Source organism: Macrobrachium rosenbergii, chromosome 13, assembly GCF_040412425.1.
Source record: "Macrobrachium rosenbergii isolate ZJJX-2024 chromosome 13, ASM4041242v1, whole genome shotgun sequence".
Classification (NCBI taxonomy): domain Eukaryota; kingdom Metazoa; phylum Arthropoda; class Malacostraca; order Decapoda; family Palaemonidae; genus Macrobrachium; species Macrobrachium rosenbergii.
Window position 1 is genome coordinate 10,818,212 of NC_089753.1, and position 22,740 is coordinate 10,840,951.

The following is a 22,740-nucleotide window of genomic DNA, read 5'->3' on the forward strand; positions in this document are numbered from 1 at the left end:
GGGTCCCACCTGCTATTCTTATGATCGTTATTATTCCAATTTACATTTAAGCCTCTTCCCCTACGAGGGGTAGCGCCAGGAAAAAAATTCTCACTGCCACATTCATACTTTTAACTTCTGATTCAAGGTCATGTAATATTAGGTGCTTCATATAACACAAAGGGTCATCAGCCGCTTGTCCAAAGGGTCATCAGCCTTTTCTTTCATTATTTCTAGAACAAACCCTTTCTTTCATTATTTCTAGAACTCCAGCTGTCCAGCAATTTTCAGTTCTTCCGCTCCTCTTTTGTCCATCACTTCCTAATTTTATTATTATCAAGTATAATTTTCATTGCCGTAGGTAGACATAGGGAAACATCAGAGTAATTCCAGATGGAACAGATTGGACCCGCCGTTCGCATCTTGAATTTCTTAAACGGATGCGATAAATTATATTTTATTTCCACAAAGATTATTTAGTTTTTATGCATCAGATGGTCCTTTGCTTTCCCTTGACAAAACAAACTTTTTCTGTAAATGAAAGTATAACAGGATCAAATGTAAAAAAATTTCATTATTAGTTGAAGGTGATGCAGCTGTAGCGTGTTGGTTTCCTTTTTGGCGCGTTCCATAAATTTTTTCAAAAAGAATGCAGGAGATTATAAGAAAAGTTAAATAATACATTTTTTTCTCGTGAATAAGTCTGACGAGCATCCACTCACATACAAAAATGCTTAAATGTGTATCTTTGTGTACATACTAAATTACCTGCAGGCAACTGGCCTGTAAGTAGTATAGAACTGGACGTTCTGTTCTGATCGAAGTGCATAAAATGGTTAATGCCTTAGAACACGTTATGGTATTTTTGGCATCAAATAATTGCCTTGCACGGTGTGTTATGCTGTGCTGTACTAACACTCTTATAACGCAATGTCCTTTTTACACCTGAAAATATTTATCTCATTTTAGATAGCAATGTCATTTTGTAAAATATTTACAGTTTTAGAGAAGAGAGAGGAGGAAAGAGGGGAGGGGGAGGCTGGCGGAACTGTTTTATTGGGTTCCTGATGATTTGCAAACTTGACAGTTTAACAACTTGTTTGATGTTTTGATATGGAGAAACTGAGGCCATGAGTTTATCACTAGTGCCTACTGGCTGTTTCTTTTAACGTTCAAAATTTATGGAATAAAGTTTTCTTACATAAATGCTGATAAATCCTTCTGTGAGAAAAATTTTTTGGAAGTCCAAAAATTAATCAGGGCAGGCGTTCCCCTTCTGAACCCCTGCGTTTTCACTTTTCATCTTGATCCCTCATTGCCATCCTTCGCCACCTCGCATACTTGTCAACCTTTTCCTCAACGAAGTGACCATGGGAAACTCCTCGAGTGTCTACCACGGCGGTTAACCACCCGACTCAAGTTATAACTTGACTTCGGTAGCACTCGTGTTTGGTGGTGAGGGCTGCTTTGGAATTTTACCCGCTAACTTACATCCTACGGCCTGGCGCTCCTCGATTGTCTATTGTTTCGCCCGACAAATACCTTCTCTGGGTTGTCCTTGCATATTTCGGTTTTGCGCTTGGATTTTTGTACCGCCTTCACGTGTGGAGAGTAGATGTCTCGGAGGAAAAAGGACATTTAACACCATACGCTTCATACCTAAAAATATACTGAGAAAGAAAATAATAAAAATTTAGTTTTGCAAGAAAATTAATTTTGCTCAAAATAATCCTTGACGTATTGCCCCCTCTTCACTTTTACGGTGGAAAAGGCTGACTTGGGCATGTGTGAGTGTACCTAAATCAAGTTTGTCACTGCTTGCAAGGAAGGCATATCTCAACAGGCTTCTTAAACTGAGAAGATTATACCTAATTGAATAGTTCGGGAAATACAGGGAAGTCAGAAAATACCTCATTATGGCACTGAATAAGATGGAGGAAGCCAGACTTTCCTGAGACTAACTGAAGAAATTAAGACCTTTGTAACTGGATTTTTATACCTATCAAAAATCTTTACTGTTGAACCTTCGCAACAAGAGACACACACTGACTGGTATTAGCAACGAGAGAGTAGCGAGCTACGCTATTTCTGTAAGCAATAATGCATCTGAAAACTAAAGGACTGCTGGAATCTCCCACTTAAGATTAAAGAAGATTTTGGAGGCGTGACTTGCTACTGAAAGAGAGAAGAGGAAGGAGGAAAAAAAGAATCGATCTTAAAGGAAGAGCTGGGTCCTTTCCCTAGAATGTAAAAGATTCTACTTATCAAGGAAACCGAATAATTAAATAAAAAATATCTAAAGCTTAGCAGCAGGGAAGAATCAAATTCCCACACATAATGTTCTACACTCAAGAAAATTAAAATATTTTCTTTGGAGTTCATCGGATACTCTACGCGGCTGTTATTGACCTGCATTTCTTATGTTTGTAAGACTGGTGAGGAAAAGCAGGTCACGGAATATTGCGTTACATGTTTTACCCTAAATAATTTCCATCTCGTCTGTGGAAGAGAAAGGGAGTCAAGGTTAAGCAAATCGTACGGAGACAATTCATTATCCTCTCTGAGGTTAGGTCGTTCCAGATTTTAGATGTTACATTTCTCTGTGACCAGCGACAAATCTTGTTTTACGTTCTCTGGAAGAATTGGTGGCGTTCTAAACACTAGCTTGCTCTAATTCTCGGTCTTCATGGCGACCGATTACCTCTTGCATCAGACGCCCTTTCCCTTCCTAACGCCACTTTTGTTTGATAACATTCAAAACAAATCATCATATGGTTCTTCCATGCTGGATTTTATTTTTTAAGTTGAGTAAGTAATGCAAAGTAATTTGTCTCTCATATTTAGCTAGTATCATTTGATTATTAGTTATTTACTTGATTGCTATTTTCTTTCATTTACATTTCAAACCCATCATTAACGTCCTCCCGCAGTCGATGAGATAGACATGACTGGAGGGATTGTTTGTCCTTGCATGATGTACCTGGTTCCCTATGTTTGCTTGTTTATGACTTAATGTCTAGATCTCCTTATGGGTCTATGTTTTCTTGGCGTAAACTCTCCTGTTAGAGTACACACCTTTGTTGTTACAGTCACTAGTTCCTCGTTAGGGGAGTGGGTTCCGTTCTCAGCTAGCACTCTGCTGGCCGCGAGTTCGAATCTCCGACCGGCCAATGAAGAATAAGAGGAATTTATTTCTGGTGATAGAAGTTCATTTCTCGCTATAATGTGGTTCGGATTCCACAATAAGCTGTAGGTCCCGTTGCTAGGTAACCAATTGGTTCTTAGCCACGTAAAATAAGTCACATCCTTCGGGCCAGCCCTAGGAGAGCTGTTAATCAGCTCAGTGGTCTGGTTAAACTAAGATATACTTACTTACTTGTTACAGTCACTGCTCTCAATGTCTGTGTTAGTTTTATCTTAAATTTATTTACTATTTTATATTTTAAAAAACTTTTTTAAGTTTTTATTGGCGATAATGAATGGAACCCTAGCCCTGCAACTCTCATCTTTAACAGAAGGTCCCATACTTTATTAGTCAAGGCCGTAGCAAAAAACTGTTCGGCGTTCAGTGCCAAGCCAGATTTTGCAAAATAAATAAATAAATAAATATATAATTAAATAAATAAAAATAAAATATGTTTCTTGAAATAGTTCAAAGGCAGAGTTCCTTAATCCACCGATTGATAAGATCCATCTTCATCATCCGCTAAAGTAGTAATTACGTATGCTCAGGATATGGCTGATTTTGCCTAGAGAGCAAGACTTCCTATTTATCGTCAGAGGAACTGTGAATATAGCTGACATGAGATTTTCCGTTGTGAAGGAGTCAATGGTAACCCTAGTAATTATGAATACATGTGACTGCTTTCTTCGAATAAAAAAAAAGAGCGAGAGAGAGAGAGAAAAAAAAGAAATGGTTGGTGTGATTCCTCTACCTCGAGGCAACTGTTATGTCTGGAACCTTCAATGCTGAGCACAGCAACATACCTCCTGCTGGCTTTACTGATCAGCTCGGCAGTTCATCTCTGAATTTCTGTTAGTCCTTGGAATATCCGTACCTGATGAACGAGCCCACTCGTGCATCTGGTGATGCGCTGGTCTAGTTCTAGTCTAGTCCTACCAAATTTTTCAGCCTTAGTTAAGGCCATTGTACTATAGCATGAGACATCTCGTCTAATCAGTCTATTACCAGTATAACTACTTATAATAACACTAGAGCTGAAATCTCAAGCCAACCGAAAATAATAGAATGCCACTGTATCAGTGTAACGATTTGCGGAATTAATTTTCTCCCTCACCTCGTGAGTAAATTGTAAGAGAGGCTGTCGGAAATTTTGGCGTGTTCCATTCCAAAAAGCTATAAAATCTGGAAAAATTACCAACCTGTCCAAGGTTTGGCGGTTCAAACAGATGGACATACAGGGACGAAATCACACCCAGTTCCAAAATTATATCTTTGCTGAAAGCCTTGGGGGGCCCAATGGAGTTGACTGATCTATCAAGATAAATTATTGAAAAATAAAATTGCATTACAGGGCTAAATTTAGTCTTCCCTGGTTAAGTCTGGTGCATCCAGTGTTCGTCCCTTCCCTTGTAATAATATAAAATTTGTTCAACAACAGGGGCAAAGCCTTTGAAATGATTATCTTTCTGATACCTGCCATACTCTGCCACCTCTCAACATATCGATATATTTGTCCAAGAGATATTAAAAATTCAGTTCTGAAAGATAGAATGTGCATGGGAATTTGCCTTTTAAAGAGCTATCTTGGTGGTAATTTCCTTCCTACTCCGGCATTCTGTCGTCATATCCTAATTGCATCTTTCCAGCGGAGCGAAAATTGAACAGTATGGTTTCTGTTCCGAGGGTTTTCCTGTTATAAATGCGAACGTATTTCAGTTACTCTACATAGCGTTACAAAGCACTGTATCTTGAATCTAGAGACTTGTTTCCTCACAGCCCATTTGCCCGTATATATGAGTCTTAAGAGACTTGTTCAAATTAATTTAATGTTACCTTCGACTTCATTAATTATAAAGTTTTTCCACACACACGCACGCATATATATGTATGTATATATATGTATGTATGTATATATATATATATATATATATATATATATATATATATATATATATATATATATATATATATATATATATATATATATATATATCAGTTCAGTATTTAATGCACTGAGCCACAGAACATACTCGATATGAGTAGTATATTTTTGATTAATGTATTTGCTTAAATGGTTAATTCTTGCTTAAAGAATGAGAGTGAAAATAACACTATTTCTTTTGAAATGATATTTTAACGTTGTTTAACTTTCGAATCTTATGATTATGTTTTATCTCTCAAGTCTTATGATCTAACGCAATTTGTAAATTGAGTGGACCCAACTTTTTTTTTTATGGAACTCCCATAACAAATGCCTAATCAAACACAAACTGTATAGGGAGCTGTCTCTACGATACAAACGCACCGTATATCTGTCTGTCACAGTTCCTAATTAGAAATAAAATGGTTTCGTAAACGACAAAGATCACTGACGCACATTTGTCTTTTTTTTCATGAGAGTGGGGTTTAACTCAAGTCTCTATGTACGTAGGCACACCTGAATTTCGATTCGGCTGGTGGTTGGTTTTGTTAGAGCTGGCTTATGTCAACCTGGGTCCTTGCTCGAAGGCGTTCCGTAAATGTGCGACGGTGTGAAAGGGAATAGGAGGCCTGGTGAGGACATTCGGCCTGTAACCACCCAACAGAGAAGATGAATGAAGAGACTTACATGCTCACACGCAAACTGTCTCGTATATATATATATATATATATATATATATATATATATATATATATATATATATATATATGTGTGTGTGTGTGTGTGTGTGTGTGTGTGTGTGTGTGTGTGTGTATAATTTATATATATATATATATATATATATATATATATATATATATATATATATATATATATATATATATATAATTATATATATATGTATGTATATATTATATATATAATATATATGTACATACAAATATATATCATATACTGTATATAGTGTTTATGTGTGTGAGCGCGTACCGTATACTTTAAATATGTAAATAAATGCGCATGTGCAAGTTTAGGTGGACGGTTATACCGCAACCTGAAAAATCCAGACCTTTCGTCCAAACAGGAACGATCGGGAAGGCCTTCGTCTGTTGCAAAATATTTCCTTAGTTGCTATTGTATAACTCTGCGGTTCCATCGCAGTGGAGGCCACTGGAGTTAACTGCACCTGGCGCCGAGAAGTGAAAAGTATTCTTTACATAACAGCTGGGTGTCTCCTGAACGACTAATTGTTACCTCACTGTAAATCTGTTCAGGAAGGACAACTTAAATACTTGAAAACAACATATATATATATATATATATATATATATATATATATATATATATATATATATATATATATATATATATATATATATGTGTGTGTATATATATATATACATAGTATATACATATATATACATACATATACATATATATTTATATATACATACATACATATACATTTATATATACATATATATACATATATATATCTGCCACAAGTTAGTACCAAGAGTTTTCCAAAGATAACACTTATTTACGGTTTTGTTAACTCAAGAACCAGAGGAATGCACAGCTAAGAGTCCTTGTGTAGCCCAATCCAGGAAAAAATGAGGGAAAGTTGTGATGGCCGAGATTGGGGTTTAACTTTGCAGAAGCTGTAGTCCTGGTTCATTAAGGATATAAATTACAATGAGGAATTGTTTAAACAGGGACATTTACGTCCACCTACAACAATCCTTCGGCAATTTTTCCATGTGGTTTTCAGTTTCATTTTGCCACTGAGATTAATATGAAAAATATTGGCACAATCTTTTTTCGCAATGAGAAGAGAAAGATGCTAGTGTTCTAAGTTTATTTTATAACCAATGTTTATTCGTGCCGTTATTAAAGATTATTGTCACTCTTGACCTATAGGGTCTCATTTCTACCCATTGTAGACATATGAGGTCTTGCAAGCTTCATTATTATTATTATATATTACAGCATGAACCCATGCTCAACTTTTCTCTTCATTTTGGTCTTGTGGACAGCATGAACGGTCTCACGCATGGTCACGGTAGCTCATGCGCCAACGGCACATGTCATTCGCTGGTGATCACCCATTCAAATAAGGGCGAAACGACGTACTCATTCCACTAGAAGCAGATTGTTGTCGTCAGGGAGGGGCACATTCTACACAGTTATTTAAAGGTATGGGTGTCTTTTGATTGTAGAAGGGGGGAGGGGAGGTTGCCAGGATGTAAGATAAAGCAGGCAGTTAGTAACTTATTAGCCAGCAGATGTAAGCGTTTAAGCTCTTTTGATTTACCAATTAACATCATGCATGCTCTCCATTAATTTTGTAAATTTAGTCACAATTCGAATACAGAATGATATCAACAATAGTTAAATCAGAGTTTATTACGTGAAAAGGAAACGGGGACAGCATACATTATTTTGAACTAAAAAAAAAAAAAATCAACAATACCTGAAGGCACGTTTTAACTACAGCCATGGTTATCAAAATTTGTTTCAAAATGTGATAATCGGTCACCAGAGTAAATTGTGATTGGAGCCCCGATTGCAAAATTTTTGTGATTTATTACCTTAAACCGAATTTTGAAGTTATACTCAACAGATTTTTCTAGATGAAATAATTGAGAGATGATTAGATGGAGCAATGGTGAAAGAAACTAAAAAAGAAGTGATGTTCAGTGCAAAAAGAATTAAGCAAGTTTTCTCCCCTTATAAAAAATGCCGTTTATTTTTTTAGAGGGAGGAATCGCAGTACATTTTCGAATGTCGGCAGTTGACTTCGAGTCACTAAGTGAAACTGTATTAATACAGCGAAGATTTTTACAATAAATTACCTACAACTTTGTGATTCAAAAAGTCTGCTATGTCGCTAAAGAAAAAAAATGGATAGAATAGTGCTCAACTCTTGTACCTGAAAGTTATCAGCGCCCCTTGTGGTTAACAAGAGAATCTTCACTGGAATGTATGGAAAAGCACAGTTTAGTTGCTAATATTTGTCTAAGTATAATACATTCTATATCATGTAGATGGAGAATAACCAGAGCGGCTACCCAAATGAAGGTGAATCTATTTCATGAAAGAGTTATATAACGTCTTTGGTTTTTGGCATACTGCGGTCACGGAAGGTTGCCATAGTCTTTTAAAAGAATATACAAACTCTCCATATGTATATCTCGAAAAATTTACAGTAGTCACCTTTAGTTCAAATTGATTATGAAAGTATTACAAATGTCATTCTGTGTCAACAAGCATGAGCCGAGATCGTATTAAGCAATTGTTTTATGTTTGGCGAGCTTTGAATCATTGTTATGGATACTTCTTTGAAGCGCTGCTCGAGCTCTATTGAACGCGAAGCTGCAAAGTTATTTGGGTTCGTCCACTACAGTAATTGAAAAAAGCGTTAATGTCAGTATATCTATTTAAATATTATATGCATTGGAAAATTTAAAACTGTGTAATTTTGTTTTGATTTAAATTAATTATCAGTAATGTGTGAATTTACTTATATTTGGGAGGTATCAAGACTATTAAATTCAAAATGAACACCTCTTGTACACTGAGAAGGAGAGCCTGTGTTTGAGTTTGGGGTCATGTTTCGAACACCCGAACCACGACTCTGAAACATCGAAGCAGAGGTCACAGAGGATAACCATTAAATCCTGTAGGGATGATCAGTACAAATTCATTTTTTTCTGGCAATTAAGTGTGGTTTGGGCAGTTAACGAGGTGAGAGGACAGCTGCAGCCTTCCTTGATCGATCTGGTTCACAGTCAACGAAGTTTAATCCTTGAGAAAGGTAAGCTGTGGCGTCAATGTTTGGAGGAGTGACGAGAGGCTGGGTCCGAAGATAATTATCACACAACAAAGACCTTCCCGAACGGGGAGTGGTAGGAAGACTTTTAGCAGAATTCCCAAAGCTCTTCTTGTTATTAGTTAAATTTCGCTGAAGATTTTCGTCACATTATCATTGCTTGAGTTTGGTGTGTATTCTGTGCTGTGTCACTCGCCGAAAGCCAAATAATACATGCAAAATATACGGATCCCCTGAAAGGATTGTGCTGTGCTACCCCTCACGTAACCCGAGATATTGCCTTAGGGTAAGCCCAGCCTTTTGTCAAAACTTGTAATAAGAGTGTCAGATGCAGGCCAGGTGTAGAATCGTGTAAAATGCAGAAAAATTGCGAACATTATCACTGCTGGTCGCGGCCTGCCTTAAGCGGATCAGACATTTTAACAGGGACGTATCCTAACCTAACCTATCCAAGGGCGTCATGCTCCGATCTGGCTAGGGGCCGGACCACAATCAGCATGACATTGCATATACCAGAACGATATGTAACCTATTACCAACTTGCTTACCTACTTTAAACTAGTATTGCAAATAACATAACATAACACCCTATTGCCGTTTGATGTTAGACATTTCTGGTTTCTCTTAAACTCCACCAACACTGTTGCAGGAATACCGGAGTCCAAAATTAAAGGAGCATAGCTTAAAGTATCTCGGATGTCTTGTACATCTCTTACATGTAAAAGATTTTATGTGCCTGTGTTTTATTCTATAGCTTTCATTAACCACTTGATTTCACTGAACTTTTTATGAACTATTTCCTTATGACTGTCATTTTCACTTGTGGAATATAATGGTAATATTTGGCTTACAGCACAGTTGCTAATTTTGACTGCTGTGTAGTCTTCTCCACTAGTTACGTCATATTTAAATTTTACCCAACACAACTAATTATTCCATATCTTATGCTACCAGTATGATGTTGGGAGCTTTGGTCCTTTTCATGTTTAATTCATTGAAGTAAATGAAAATTCTGTATTGTTCTTCAGTTCTGTGTAGGTTATAGATTACCAATGACATTATCCTTCAGGTTTAGTATGTTGGGACCAGCATTCATCATGATTTCAGCGTTCATTGTTCAGAGTCTTATATTTGTTATTCTAATTCCTCCTTGATATCTCAATCTATTCTAATGATTTTTCTTTCTTATTTAGGCGATTGTTTCTTCTCCTGTGATTTCTTGCTACCCAAAGTGAATATATACTTCTAGTATATCTATGCTTTATTGTTGTAGTTGGTTTTTATTTATTTTGATAAAGGTGATCTTGTCTCTTTAGATTGCATTATGTTGCTTATTATGTTATGAAGCAACAGTATTTTCTTGTACCCCATACTGCTGGAAACTTGTCATTTAGATTTTACTTTTATGATAGTCCCCAACAAGGTGCATACAGTGACTGTTCAAACATTCCTCATAGGTTTCTTTATTGCATTTTCTCTAGTTTAAGTATATCTATTAGTAAATTTACTATAAATGTCAATATTTGCAATATTGTAGTGATGGGACCACCACCCCAGTAATTACTTCATTTGCTCATATATTTTTTCATGTTCCGGTAATTATTTTTCCTTAGTTTTTCAAGTGTGGAATGTCATGAATTTGTTGACTGATGTAAAATTCAGAAAAAAAACTACCATAGTCCAGCAAAGGGAATTGAAATGAGTTTCCATAGAGGAATGATAAAGGACCCTTATCTCAAACTGCTGCTTTATGTGGCATTTGCCTCATTAGCATTTACTAACTTGTGCTACATACCCTCAATACAGTACTTGTTTAGGTACCAGAGGTTTTGTTCACCTTTGCCAGAGTAGTACCAGAAGTTGATGATGACTTGAATATGCTTATAATAAAATTTGCAGTTTTCAAGTGGAAGCAGTGTTCAGAGACTTATGCTGTGAAAAACACCTGGTTTTGATAGAATCACTACTAGAGATGATTTTAGCTGAAACTGAAATGACTCTTATACTAGCATGATTGTTGTGCAGAATATGGATTGAGGAAATAGCCTGATGATATGGAAATGAAAGTCTTTAATAGCCAAGTTACCAAAGAAAGGTGAAAGGTGACTTAACTGAATTTGTAACTTTAGAGGCTTTGCACTTTTTTTTGTTTCTGATGAAAATATTTGGCATGTTTATTCTCAGTAGGCAGAGGCTTTGCACTTTATGTGTTTCTGATGAAAATATTTGGCATGTTTATTCTCAGTAGGCTTGAGAAAGAAATTCATAAAAGTTTTAGAGATGAACAGCCTAGTTTGCTTTATTATGAGAAGGGATTTGACATTGTCCACTTCCTTGTGACATTCCTATCAAATATGAATAGGCAAATTGAAATTATCCATGCATGAAGTAGATGCAAAATCAATGGTTAGGTATTGGTAAAGGATTTTGCAGTACATAATGCATTGTTTACCCTGGATAGATATTATAATGAAAAAAGTGGTCAGATATGAAAGAGGTTTAGATTGGCATAACAATAGAAAGTTGACAAATTTAGAATGTACAGATGATGCTGTTTTAATCAGCCAAATAATGCAAGGCGTATAAAGCTTGCTCATAAAATGCTTCATATCTAGGGAGGTGGGACTCAAATTAAATAAAAGAAATAAGATTTTCAAGAAGTTCAGCATGAAGCAAAGGGTCACTTCAGTTTTTTTTTTTTTCTTCTTTTTTACAATGTGCCTGTGTGGTCTCTGTGCAACAGGTACCCCCTTCAAGGAACCAGTTGTAGTTTAATTAGATAAGACTACATTATTACTAACAAGTGGACTTCTTTGGTCAAGAGTTTATTTTTTTCAGGCACTACAACATGGATAATAATATAGCAAAATGAGTATATATATGATTCAGTATAATGCTCAATGAAGGAAAATTAATATTACAGTACAGTATTTTTATTTGTACATTCTCATGGAATAAGCCAACAGGTCATCTTTACTAACATACCACTGAATTATGCCAGAATATAAAAAATTATAATATATATTATATATATATATATATATATATATATATAATATATATATATATATATATATATATATATATATATATATATATATATATATATATATATATATTTATTTATTTATTTATTTATTTATTTATATACACACACAACTTATATGTGTATGTCTAAACTGTTTAACAGATAAAAGCTAAATAAGAGGTAGCTTTCTTAGATGAAATTGAAGATTAGAGAATGTTGCAAAGCAAAAGTGCAAACTAGGTGTGAAACGTAGTCAAGTCCTGAAATCTAACCTTAAGTTTTGATTTAAAGAAGGGGTTAGACCTATGTATCCTTGTTTGTAAGATTGCTAATGAACAGTTGGTGGCTGAATTTAAGTTTTTTCTGTTTGCTTTGTCAGGTTCACACCTCCATCTTTACAATCATGGCAGAAGGGTCCTCACGTATGACAGAGGGGATGCTTTCCTTGTCTTGGAACAATCACAGTGCGGCCTTCACACAGACGCTTGCTACTTTAAGAGAAAAGGTGAGTTGTAGCCTTCACTACAGTTTTAGATATCAACATACTTCCTCTCCCTTTCTTTTTATTTGATCTCATTCCTCTGTTTCCTATATCATGACTTTATTTCAATGCTCTCTCTCTCTCTCTCTCTCTCTCTCTCTCTCTCTCTCTCTCTCTCTCTCTCTCTCTCTCTCTCTCTCTCTCTCTCTCTCTCTCTCTCTCTCTCTCTCTCTAGTATATTCTTGATGTACAGTACATGACTTTGCCTTTTTGTATTAGAAATTTTGTAAATTTAAGATAATTTACGTTTTTATAGATACAATATACAAACCTTAAGTCTTTTATGTTGATATAACTTTGGTGAAAGCTGGTCTGTCATTGTATATTGGCAATAAAGTGGCTAACCAGCAGCAGGTAGGGATAGGAGAACACTCCTACTCATTCAGTAAACATCATCACTCTTTCATTTGGCATTAGGTACAAATTTGGGGGTTGGCAGAGGTGGGATCTTGGTGAAAGGCTACAGGTTGGCATATGTAGGAAAAATGCAGATATTCTTTTAGTTCCTAGGAGAATATGAACCTTCATCATGTAAGTGGAGACACTGTAGGCAGGAAGTATTGTCTAGGGATCAAGACTGGTTCTGATTTCCCACTTGGATATATCAGCTTCCTGGTCACCTATATGAGCAGGGGAGGGATGACATCTGTAACCACCTTTACATCCTGGGAAATGTGTTGGGAAGGATGATAGTGCTCATGTATGCTGGTGTTAATGAACAATTGTTGGCATTTGAGCCTAAGGTGATCAGTCCTTTGCAGGTAATACCATAAAACTTAAAACTTGCACTGGTCACAATGGCATTTCATGGCAATCATCATCTACAGTGTCTCAAAGGGATGGGATAAAAAACGTATTTCTTGTCAGAACCTGACAGGTTCTAAGCTTTTGCCACAAAGTCAGGAATAAGAAAAATGAGATGGATCCCCATACCCCTGAAAGCCATAGTATGTAGGAGAATTAGCAGTTTTCCTACTTTTCCCCAATGCTAAGGATAATAAGACTGACTCAAACATCTTCTTTTTTAGCCACTTTCATGGGCTTGGGCTTGTATGGCCCCCTGGGTGAGGCTACAGAGGACTAGAGTTCCCCTGCCACCCTGTAGGCTTGAGTTTGGTGGCCAGGTGAATCTGTTCAACGCTCTTCAATAGCAAGGAAGCCTCAGCTAAGGCAGGAAGGTCCAAGCTGACCTGTAGTCCTTTATTGCAGGAACAGAGAGGAGCTTGTTTTGGTTGAGGTAGACTAGAAACTGCAATCAGCTAAACAGTGGTTCCAACCAGAAAGATTCCCATCTGACGACACCAGTCACAGAAATTACCCCACTTTGTATGATAGACTTCCGCATTAGGTCCCCATAGGTCTCCTGATGTTACTCAACATCTGTGCAATGCTGTGAGAAAAGTCTTCCTCTTGCATGAGATGTTGGATAGTTTCCAGCTGTGAAGTGGAAGCAACTCCATGAACTGGTAGTGCTTTAGCAGATGTTACTGCAGAAGTAATGTGGGCCTCTATGAGAAGGCCCATTAGATCAGGATACCCTTCACTTTGTTGCCAGTGAGGAGCCACCAGGGTCATCCTGACACCAGAATGACCAGCACTTGGTAGGGTACTCAGTGAATTAGGCAGAACAGCAGAAAAGCTCAGACATTGAGGCTGTCTCAAAAGAGTAGGAAGGCATCTTCCAATGCAACCCAAGGGGTCCAGCACTGGAAAACAAAACAGTGGGAGTTTCCTATTTAGCTACATGGTAAACATGTCAATTACTCATGTTTCCCAAACCTTGAACAGCTTCACTCCATGTGGATGTGGGGGCCACAAGATCCCTTGCCAACCTGCAGAGTGAGAGAGATACGGTTCCCCTTGCTTGTTGGACATTCAAGACTATGGTTGTGATGTTGCATATCAACACAACTGATTGTCCCATCAGCTGATCTTGAAATGTTTGCAGAGCCAGCAGCACTGTGCCCATCTCAAGAATGTTGGTGTGCAGGTGAAAATGAGCTACTCAGGTATGTACCCCACTCCTCCTTCGATGTGTCTGAGAAAAGAAGTATCTCTGTTCCTAGTGAAATATAAACCTTGGTTCTTTACATAGGGATTTAGCTTGCAGACGAGAGCTGGAATGTCTAGTTAACTTTCAGACAGGGTTGTTAACAATGGACAGGTAGGGGGAAGCCCCACCTACCTGTCAGTATGCAATCTACTTTGCCTCTGGCCTCCATCGTGTAAAGACAGTTCAGCGGACTCTGCCTGACTTGCCACTTTCTTTCTTTCTATGCTTTTGTTGAGTTTGAATATATCTCTTGGTGTTGAGTTGTATGTCTGTTGACTATACCACAAACCCTTCAGTCAGTTGAGCCATCAACCTCTGAGAGGAAACCTCAGGTTTTTAGGAGCTCTCCAGGTAAGGACAGGCCTTGTAATAGGTTCTTCTTCTAAATAGAGGTAGAGCTATACAGTTAACCTTTTTGCCTTATGCAGGAAGCATGAGTGCAACCAGAATGGCCCATGTTTGGAGTGACATGTCTGGCTGTCTGAACAGTGGGTGACGTTTGCCAGGAAAAAGCAAGAGAGGGTCTCCCCAGTGTCATCGGAGTGCAATAGTCCGCCGTTGACACAAAAAGTCCTCCTCAGTACTTTCCTTCCACCTGCCAAACAGCCTCCTGATGTTACTGTTCCCAAGGGAGTAGTTTCCCTTTGCCAACTCCTACTGTTGGTTCAGTAGAGATAATGCCCAGCCCAGTTTCTTCCCAGGAGCCTCTCTTTGCTCGGAGGAGTTGTCATCTGGAGGTCACTATTTCTCTAAGCAAAGGGAAAAGCTCTTCCCCAACCCAACCTTTATTTCGGGTGTTGTGGAGGCTGAGGGGCTCAGGGAGCTGTGGCCCTCCTTGGCCACCTCAGGTGAGCCAAGTATTTCTTCCCTTGTCAACCACTTGAAGGTGATGAATGGTCTTCCTGTGACTGCTTCAGCCGTGATTATGACTTAAACAGTCATGATCTCCACCGTCTCTGGGATCGCCTCTACCTTGCTGGTTACCCTCCATATGGCTATGGTAATGTGTCCCCATGTGTTGCCTTCAGCTTCATCCATGGGGGAGGTCCTCCTCCACTCCCCATCGTCTGCTCTGACCTTGGATGCACTCGGGAAGAAGAAAAGAAGAAAGTAGTCATCATTGTCTGCATCTTCATCGTTGAATGCTGTTACCTCCCCATCATCTTCCAAAGCTAGTAAGCGGAGGAAGAAGAAGGTTGCTTCGTCTCCCTGCAGGAAGCCTCGTAGAGCTTCCAGCAGTCAGTCCTTTGCTGCAGAGAGGCTGACAGTCTCTGGCTATTGTTAGTGCTAGTACTGCTGTACCTGTTAATGAGCACAAGGGTGCAACTGCTACTTGGGGTTCTCTGGACCCCCTGTGTGCTGGTACAAGCCCTGGTAGCACCCCTACCCATGCCAGCAAGCACCTCTACATCAATGTCCTGGAGCTAAAAGCTGCATTTCTGGCTCTGCAGGAGTTTCAGGATCAAATGATGTGGCATTCCATGTTGTTAATGAGCGACAACACTATGGTGGTGGAAAAAGTCAACAAGCAAGGGGAATGGTATCGTTCCAGCTTCACAGGATGGTGGTGCATCTGCACGAGTGGGCGGTAGCGCACTCAGTAGAGCTGTTAGCCAGGTACATTCCGGGTTTTTGGAAGATGGTGAGGGATAAACTCAGCCACCAGATTCAGGTGATAGTGACAGAATGGTATTTACACCAAGGCAGTGTGGAGAGACTCTGAGCTTTTGGGGGCTCCGAGTATCAACCTGTTTGCAACCTGGTATAACAGAAAGCTCCTGGTGTTCTGTTTCATGGTAGTGGACCCATGGGCTGTGATGGAGGACTCCTTCCAGTATCCATGGGAAACTAGTAGTGCATGGTTTTCCTCTGTCTTGCCTGATTTGTTGGGTGATCCATGCCTAGAGACTATCCGGCAACTGTGTACCAGGGTGAATGGGCCAACCTTTGTAGTTGGTGTCATCAGTGGGATGTGTCTTCAGTCAGAGCAACTCTTTGGTAGGTAGTGGACTTTCTCGTCTTTCTGTGCCAAGAGAGGTTTCTCTCTCTCTTGTCCATTAAGGGCTACAGGGCTGCCCTTGGTCAGGTTCTTAGGTTTAAAGGAGTTGATCTCTTCCTCTTGGGAGGTCTCCATGCTCCTGAGAAGCTTCAAACAGTCTTGCCCATCCAAGGAACTCAGGCCTCCTGAGTGGGACATGAGTCTCGTTTTGAGGCGCCTAACTCATGCCCAGTATGTGCCATTGAGAGAGTCGTCAGACAGGGATCTAACTTTGAAGACTGTTTTCTTGCTTGACCTGGCTTTGGTTAAGAGTAGTTTTAGATGAGCTTCACAACCTCTCATTTGGTGTTAAGCACTTGAGGGAATGGGGATCAGTTAGACTCAAGTTTGCCCCAGAATTTGTGGCGAAGAATCAGAATCCATCAGTCTGTGATGTTAGATTCAAGTCCTTTTCAGTCCCATCCTTAGAGGACTTTGTTTTTAGTAATCCTGTTAGGGTGCTGCAGTACTATCTTAGAAAACTCGACATTTCAGGCCTAAGTGTCAATACCTCTTCATTAGCACTGGCTAAACCAAGAGAGCAGTGTGCAAGAACATGATCACTTTCTGGCTTTGTGAAACAATCAAATAGGTGTACTGTACTCATCATCTGGTGAGGAAAACGGAGGTATGGTCTGGGCGAGAGCTTGCAAGGTTAGGAGCATCACCCATCCCTTGCATTCCAGAAGAATCTGTCAGTTCAACAGGTACTGTATTTTGGGCAGGGATGTGGTGGCATTAGACCACAATCACCTTGTTCTACCTTCAGGATGTTGCCCACAAGTCCTTGGACACGTTTTCTTTGGGTCCTGTGGTGGCTACCCAACAAGTTGTGTAGTTCACCTGGCTCCCTTAAGGGAGCACATAGTATTTTGTGTGAGGTATTCAGTAAGCAAGAGAGAGTGTGTGTGAGTAACTGGTCACCTCCCTTGTCTCTTTCACCTTTGTCTCTTGTAGGGCAGAGAGTCAGGTAGCGAGCCACTGTTTGTATTTCATGTAGGGCACAAACATGTTCAGTAAATTTACGTTGTGGGGAGTGTAATGACTGGGATATTAAGAAGTGGAAGACTTTAGATGCACATATTAAGAAACTAGCTAGAGATAGGAAGAGGAAAGCTATGGCTAGGGAATCTAATAAAGCTTTAGCTAGTCAGGATTCATCCGCTAAGTCAGATGCAATTGCTCCTGTAATTTCATCCAATCCCATTCCATCTCCTCCACCTGTGCAACACTCTCCTTTACCTGGCTGTCACATTTCCAACCCCAACACCATTGTCAGTCTGCAGTTGAAAATCGGCGCTCGCTTCGAGTTAATAGGCGCCCGTGGTGCCCAGTGCAAGTGCAGTGGTAGTGGAGGAGGTGGGTGTTTGACCCGCTGATTCTCCTGGGCCAAGGTCCCTGACATACTCCCCAGCACCTGGGAGGAGTCAAACATGCAACCTAAGGGAGGTCGGTGGGGTCTGCCCCCGAGCAGTCACCCCCTCAGTTCAGTCTGTTGATGAATCCCAGACTGCAACCAAAGGCCGTTGGAAAGGCCTTCAAGTGAGCGCTCATTGTATGTCCTCTAGCTCCGAGGATTTGAGTCCCAGACGCTCATGGCGCTATGCGGACAAGTCACGCCTGCTGAAGCAGCGTGCATAGGAATTTGAAGTTTCTTCCCCTGTTCCTTGCAAGAAGGGCAAGGATTCAGTGCGCCCATCATGTGGTCATTGGGATAGCCCCAAACAATTCTCTTCTGCTTCTTCTGACGACGATCATAAATTGGTGCCGAGGCGCCTTGTGGCACGGAGACATTCTTCGTCTTATAAAGGAGCTACTGCACCAGGAGTTGCACACCCAGCACCTTCATCTCTACAATCATCGCCTGAGCGGCCAGCAACCAGCATCAAAGCGCCCAAGCTCCCGTTTGCGATTGAGCGCCCACTGGCACCCACTCACCAACAGGTTTCGTCACTGGCTCCCGTCTCTACAGTGCCTCCCGAGCGCCCATTGGGGCCCCTCTCCTCCACCGCTTCTTAGTAGTGTCGTTTCGGACATTGTTCCTCCTGTAGTTGACCCGATTCAGAGCAAACTGGATAATATTCTGAGTTTGCTTCAGAAGGCTCCTCCTACAGCTCAGACAACAGCGGACTTATCGCTTTCTCCTGTCTCTTCTGAGGAAGAGGTTGTTCCCGATCAAGATGCGCCTTCATCGGTGTACTCTGCACTGCTGAGGTTCTTGCTAGCAACCTATCCAAGCTTGTTCTCACCAGCTATTCCCTCCGTTCCTGCTTCGACTTTCCTTATGGAAGCCCCCTCAGTTGGTCCTTCAAAATTACCGAAGTTAGTTCTTTCCTCTTCAGCAAGGAAGGCACTGGAGGAAGTAGAAGATTGGTTTTTTGAGAAGAGGGAACAAGGCAAAGCAGTTTTTGTTTCCCTCCTTCCAAATTGTCCAGGTCGAGCTACAGGTTTTATATGATCGGAGAAGCTCCTTTCCCTGGGAGTCTCTGCCTCCTCTCAAGAAGACTTCTCTGGCCTTATCGACTCGACTAGGAGATCAGCTTTCTCCTCAGCCAAAATTATGTTCTCGGCCTCGGAACTTGAGTACCTTCTTAAAAATATTTTTAAGGTGTTTGAAGTGATGAGCTTCCTTGACTGGGCGGTAGGCACTCTGGCGTGCAAACTTCTCCCATTATTTCTAATGGGACAGCCTTGTGCTTTTGTCTCCTGGGTGTCTCCTGAATTTCTGGTGGTGGATCGCCAGTTTTGGTGCCAAGTGGATCATCAGTGTACGAGCGTTCTTTTTGTCCGCTTCCATAGCTCCCTTTAAGTGCCCGAGTGCCTAATAGCACCCGAACCTTCAGTAGTGCCCGAGTGCCCTATAGTGCCGGAGCTCCTCTTCATATAGAGCTCACAGCACCACCTCTCATGCGTCTGGCGCCATCCTTGAGCAACTTTTAAATCTGGTAGTGAGTACAGTGGCCCAGTTACGAGCATCAGTGTTAATGGAGGAGGCGGCTGCTCGTCCCGCTGATTCTCCTAGGTGCCGGTCCCTGCCATACTCCCCACTACCTGGGAGGAGGCATACCGGTAGCCCAAGGGAGGTCAGCTGGAACAGGAAAAAGTTTCCGGACTCGTTCGTGTTCCCGATAACGATGGAAATCAAGGAGGATCTTCCTTGGTGGAATTCCAGGAAGAGGATACCAGAAGGGAAATATCTTCATGATCTGAACCCCAGCCTAGAGTTCTTTTCAGACATGCCAAACCTAGGTTGGGGAGCTCTTTTGGGATTAAAAGAAGTGTCAGGAACCTGTTCCCAGGAACAGCAAAACTGGCACATCAACGTGAAGGAACTACAGGCGATATTTCTGGGTCTACAGTGCTTCACTTCAGAAATACGGGGGAGGACAGTAGCAGTGCATTCAGACAACACGACGGCACTGGCATACATCAAGAAACAAGGAGGAACCCACTCTTTCTCCCTGTACGAAGCAGCAAGGGACCCTCTTCTTTGGTTGCACCAAAACAAAATTCAAGACCTAAAGTTCATAAATCAAATCAACACGTTTTATTCAGGGGAGGCTCAGTGTTCTCGCGGACGAATTGAGCTGTCAAAGACAGATCCTTTCCACAGAATGAACATTAGACCCATTGGTTTGTCTGGATCTGTGGAAGCCCCAGGGGAAACCCATGATAGAATTGTTCGCGTCCTCCAGAAATCACCAACTTCCTCTCCTCTGCTCACCAGTTCCAGATCCGTTGGTATGGGTGACCAATGTAATGTTGCAGGATTAGTCCAACAGAGATCTGTATGCCCTTCCCCCATTCGGGTTAGTGCGGCAAGTCATCAACAAATTCCGGTCTCATCAAAACCTATCCATGATCTTGATAGCCCCCTTCTGGCCAACAAAAGAGTGGTTCCCGGATCTTCTTGCAGACTTCCAGAGACTGCTGCCACAGAAGCAGCAACTTCTCAGTCAACCTCACTTCCGTCGGTTCCACCAAAACCTGTCTTCTCTGGCCCTAACAGGCCAAACTGTTAGGCGACTGCTCTGAAAGAAGGGCTTTTCAAGAGTGGCTGCAGACACAGTTGCGAAGTGTAGAAGAAAGTCTTCAGTTAATGTCTACCAGGCAAAATGGTCCATCTTCAGGTTCTGGTGCAGACAAAATAACTTGTCCTCTTCTGGAACCTCTGTAGCAGAGATAGCGGACTTTCTTCTGCTTGTACGCTCCGCTAAAGGACTTTCCACCTCTACCATTAAAGAATAGAGTTATGCGTAGCTGAGTTTTCAGCTATAAAGGAATGGACTTATCGTTGAACTAGGATTTGTCCAACTTTATTAAGTCCTTTGACACCACAAAGCCTAAAGGAAAGCCTTTGCTGTCCTGGAACTTAGACGTGGTCGTTAAGTGGCTTTCCAGTTCATGTTTTGAACCCATGCAATCTATCTCTTTAAGGGATCTAACCAGGAAAACTCTTTTTCTGGTCGCTTTGGCCACCGCTAAGAGATCCAGTGAAATCCATGTTTTAGACATAAACATCGGATTTTCTCAGGGGAATGCAGTTTGCTCCTTTTCCCTAGACTTTGTGACTAAGAACGAATCGCCATCGAATCCATGGCCTCGTTGTTTTACGATCAAGAACTTATCTGAGATAGTGGGTCCGTCTGAAGAAGAAAGAACTCTCTGTCCAGTAAGGACCCTTAAGTTTTATCTTCACAGAACAAAGGACATTCGCGGTACTTCAAGAAACCTTTGTGTATTGTGAAATATCCTCTAGACCCCTGTCTAAGAATGCCCTGGCATGTTTTCTGAGGGATCTGATTTCCGAGGCGCATTCCATGGTGAACGAAGACTCATCCTCATCTTTAAAGGTAAAACCCCACGAGATAAGAGCAGTCGCTACGTCTTTGACGTTTAAGCACAATCTATCCCTTACGTCAGTTGTACAAGTGATGTCTTGGAAGTGCAATTCAGTGTTTGCATTGCATTATTTAAGGGATATCGAGACAACTTACGATCAGTGCAGTACCTTAGGTCCATTTTATGTGGCTGGAGTGGTGTTGGGGAAGGAAACATAGAAAGCGATGTCCTTTCTTTAAGTTCTTCGCCTTGCTTAGGGTGCTGAGTTTTGGAGAGCCTGGGAGTACTATATACTTGGAGTACTCCCAGGCTCTCCAGGCTTTTAAGTGGTTATGGTGACTGTTTACTCTGGTTATTTTGTGTGGTGCTGCGCCGTGGGCAGGGACATCTTGTTGTACTTTGCTAGTCCTCGGAATTTAGTCCTTTACTACAAAGCACCCACTGTAGTAGTAGGCCCTCAAGGCTTTACCACCTCGCCTCTACTGGATATGATGAGTGCCAACCAGAGGCAGTATCTACCTGTAGCAGCTCTCTTATCAAGTAAGGTTCAACAACATTGATTCAATGTTAGTAAATTTCTATTCTCAAACTCGTTACTATTAATAATGTTTTGGGGTAGATATGTCCAGCATTCCCACCCCCATTCAGTGTGGGAATCAGCTATGTAATTACTGGGTAAGTTACTTATATAAAAATGACATTTTTATAATAAAATAAAGTTTTATATATACTTACCCAGTAATTACATAATCGGAGCCCGCCCACCTCCCCTCACTTGGACATAAGGGCATAAACAAATTGAAGCTCTTTGCTATGTTGTAATGCTCTTCGTTGGGAAAGTCGATAGAGCTGTGGACTGGCACTCGCCAGGCCTGAGTTCGAGTCTCTGGCCGGCTGATGAAGAGTTAGAGAAATTTATTTCTGGTGATAGAAATTCATTTCTCGCTATAATGTGGTTCGGATTCCACAATAAGCTGTAGGTCCCGTTGCTAAGTAACCAGTTGGCTCTTAGCCACGTAAAATAATTCTAATCCTTCGGGCCAGCTCTAGGAGAGCTGTTAATCAGCTCAGTGGTCTGGTAAAACTAAGGTACTTTTTTTTTTTTTTTTTTTTTTGTGGCTATGTTGTACCTTCCCGAAAGTGGGCGGGGCATGTTGCCATAACCATAACAAACTAGTGGACCCACAATTTCAAAATTTTAAGCTGCCGGTTAAAAGAAACTAACAGCTATGTAATTACTGGGTAAGTATATATAAAAACTTTTATTATAAAAATGTCATTTTTTTAAAGTAATTTGTAATTTTTTTAACATATTAACTTTAGTT

The 22,740-nt window shown here is 40.5% G+C and overlaps 1 protein-coding gene across 2 annotated transcripts in view; it reads left to right on the forward strand.

Moving 5' to 3' along the window:
* Positions 1 to 8,665: 8,665 nt before the first annotated feature.
* Positions 8,666 to 22,740, forward strand: part of LOC136844899 (longitudinals lacking protein, isoforms H/M/V-like) — a 49,543-nt gene continuing 35,468 nt past the window's right edge. The window contains exons 1-2 of one of the 2 annotated variants that reach the window (XM_067114207.1): positions 8,666 to 8,898; positions 12,321 to 12,446. In XM_067114207.1, the coding sequence (XP_066970308.1) occupies positions 12,345 to 12,446 (102 nt within the window). In that variant the 5' untranslated portion in view covers positions 8,666 to 8,898; positions 12,321 to 12,344. Of the gene's footprint in view, positions 9,200 to 12,320; positions 12,447 to 22,740 lie in introns of both variants that reach the window. The other variant, XM_067114209.1, reaches the window with a different exon arrangement.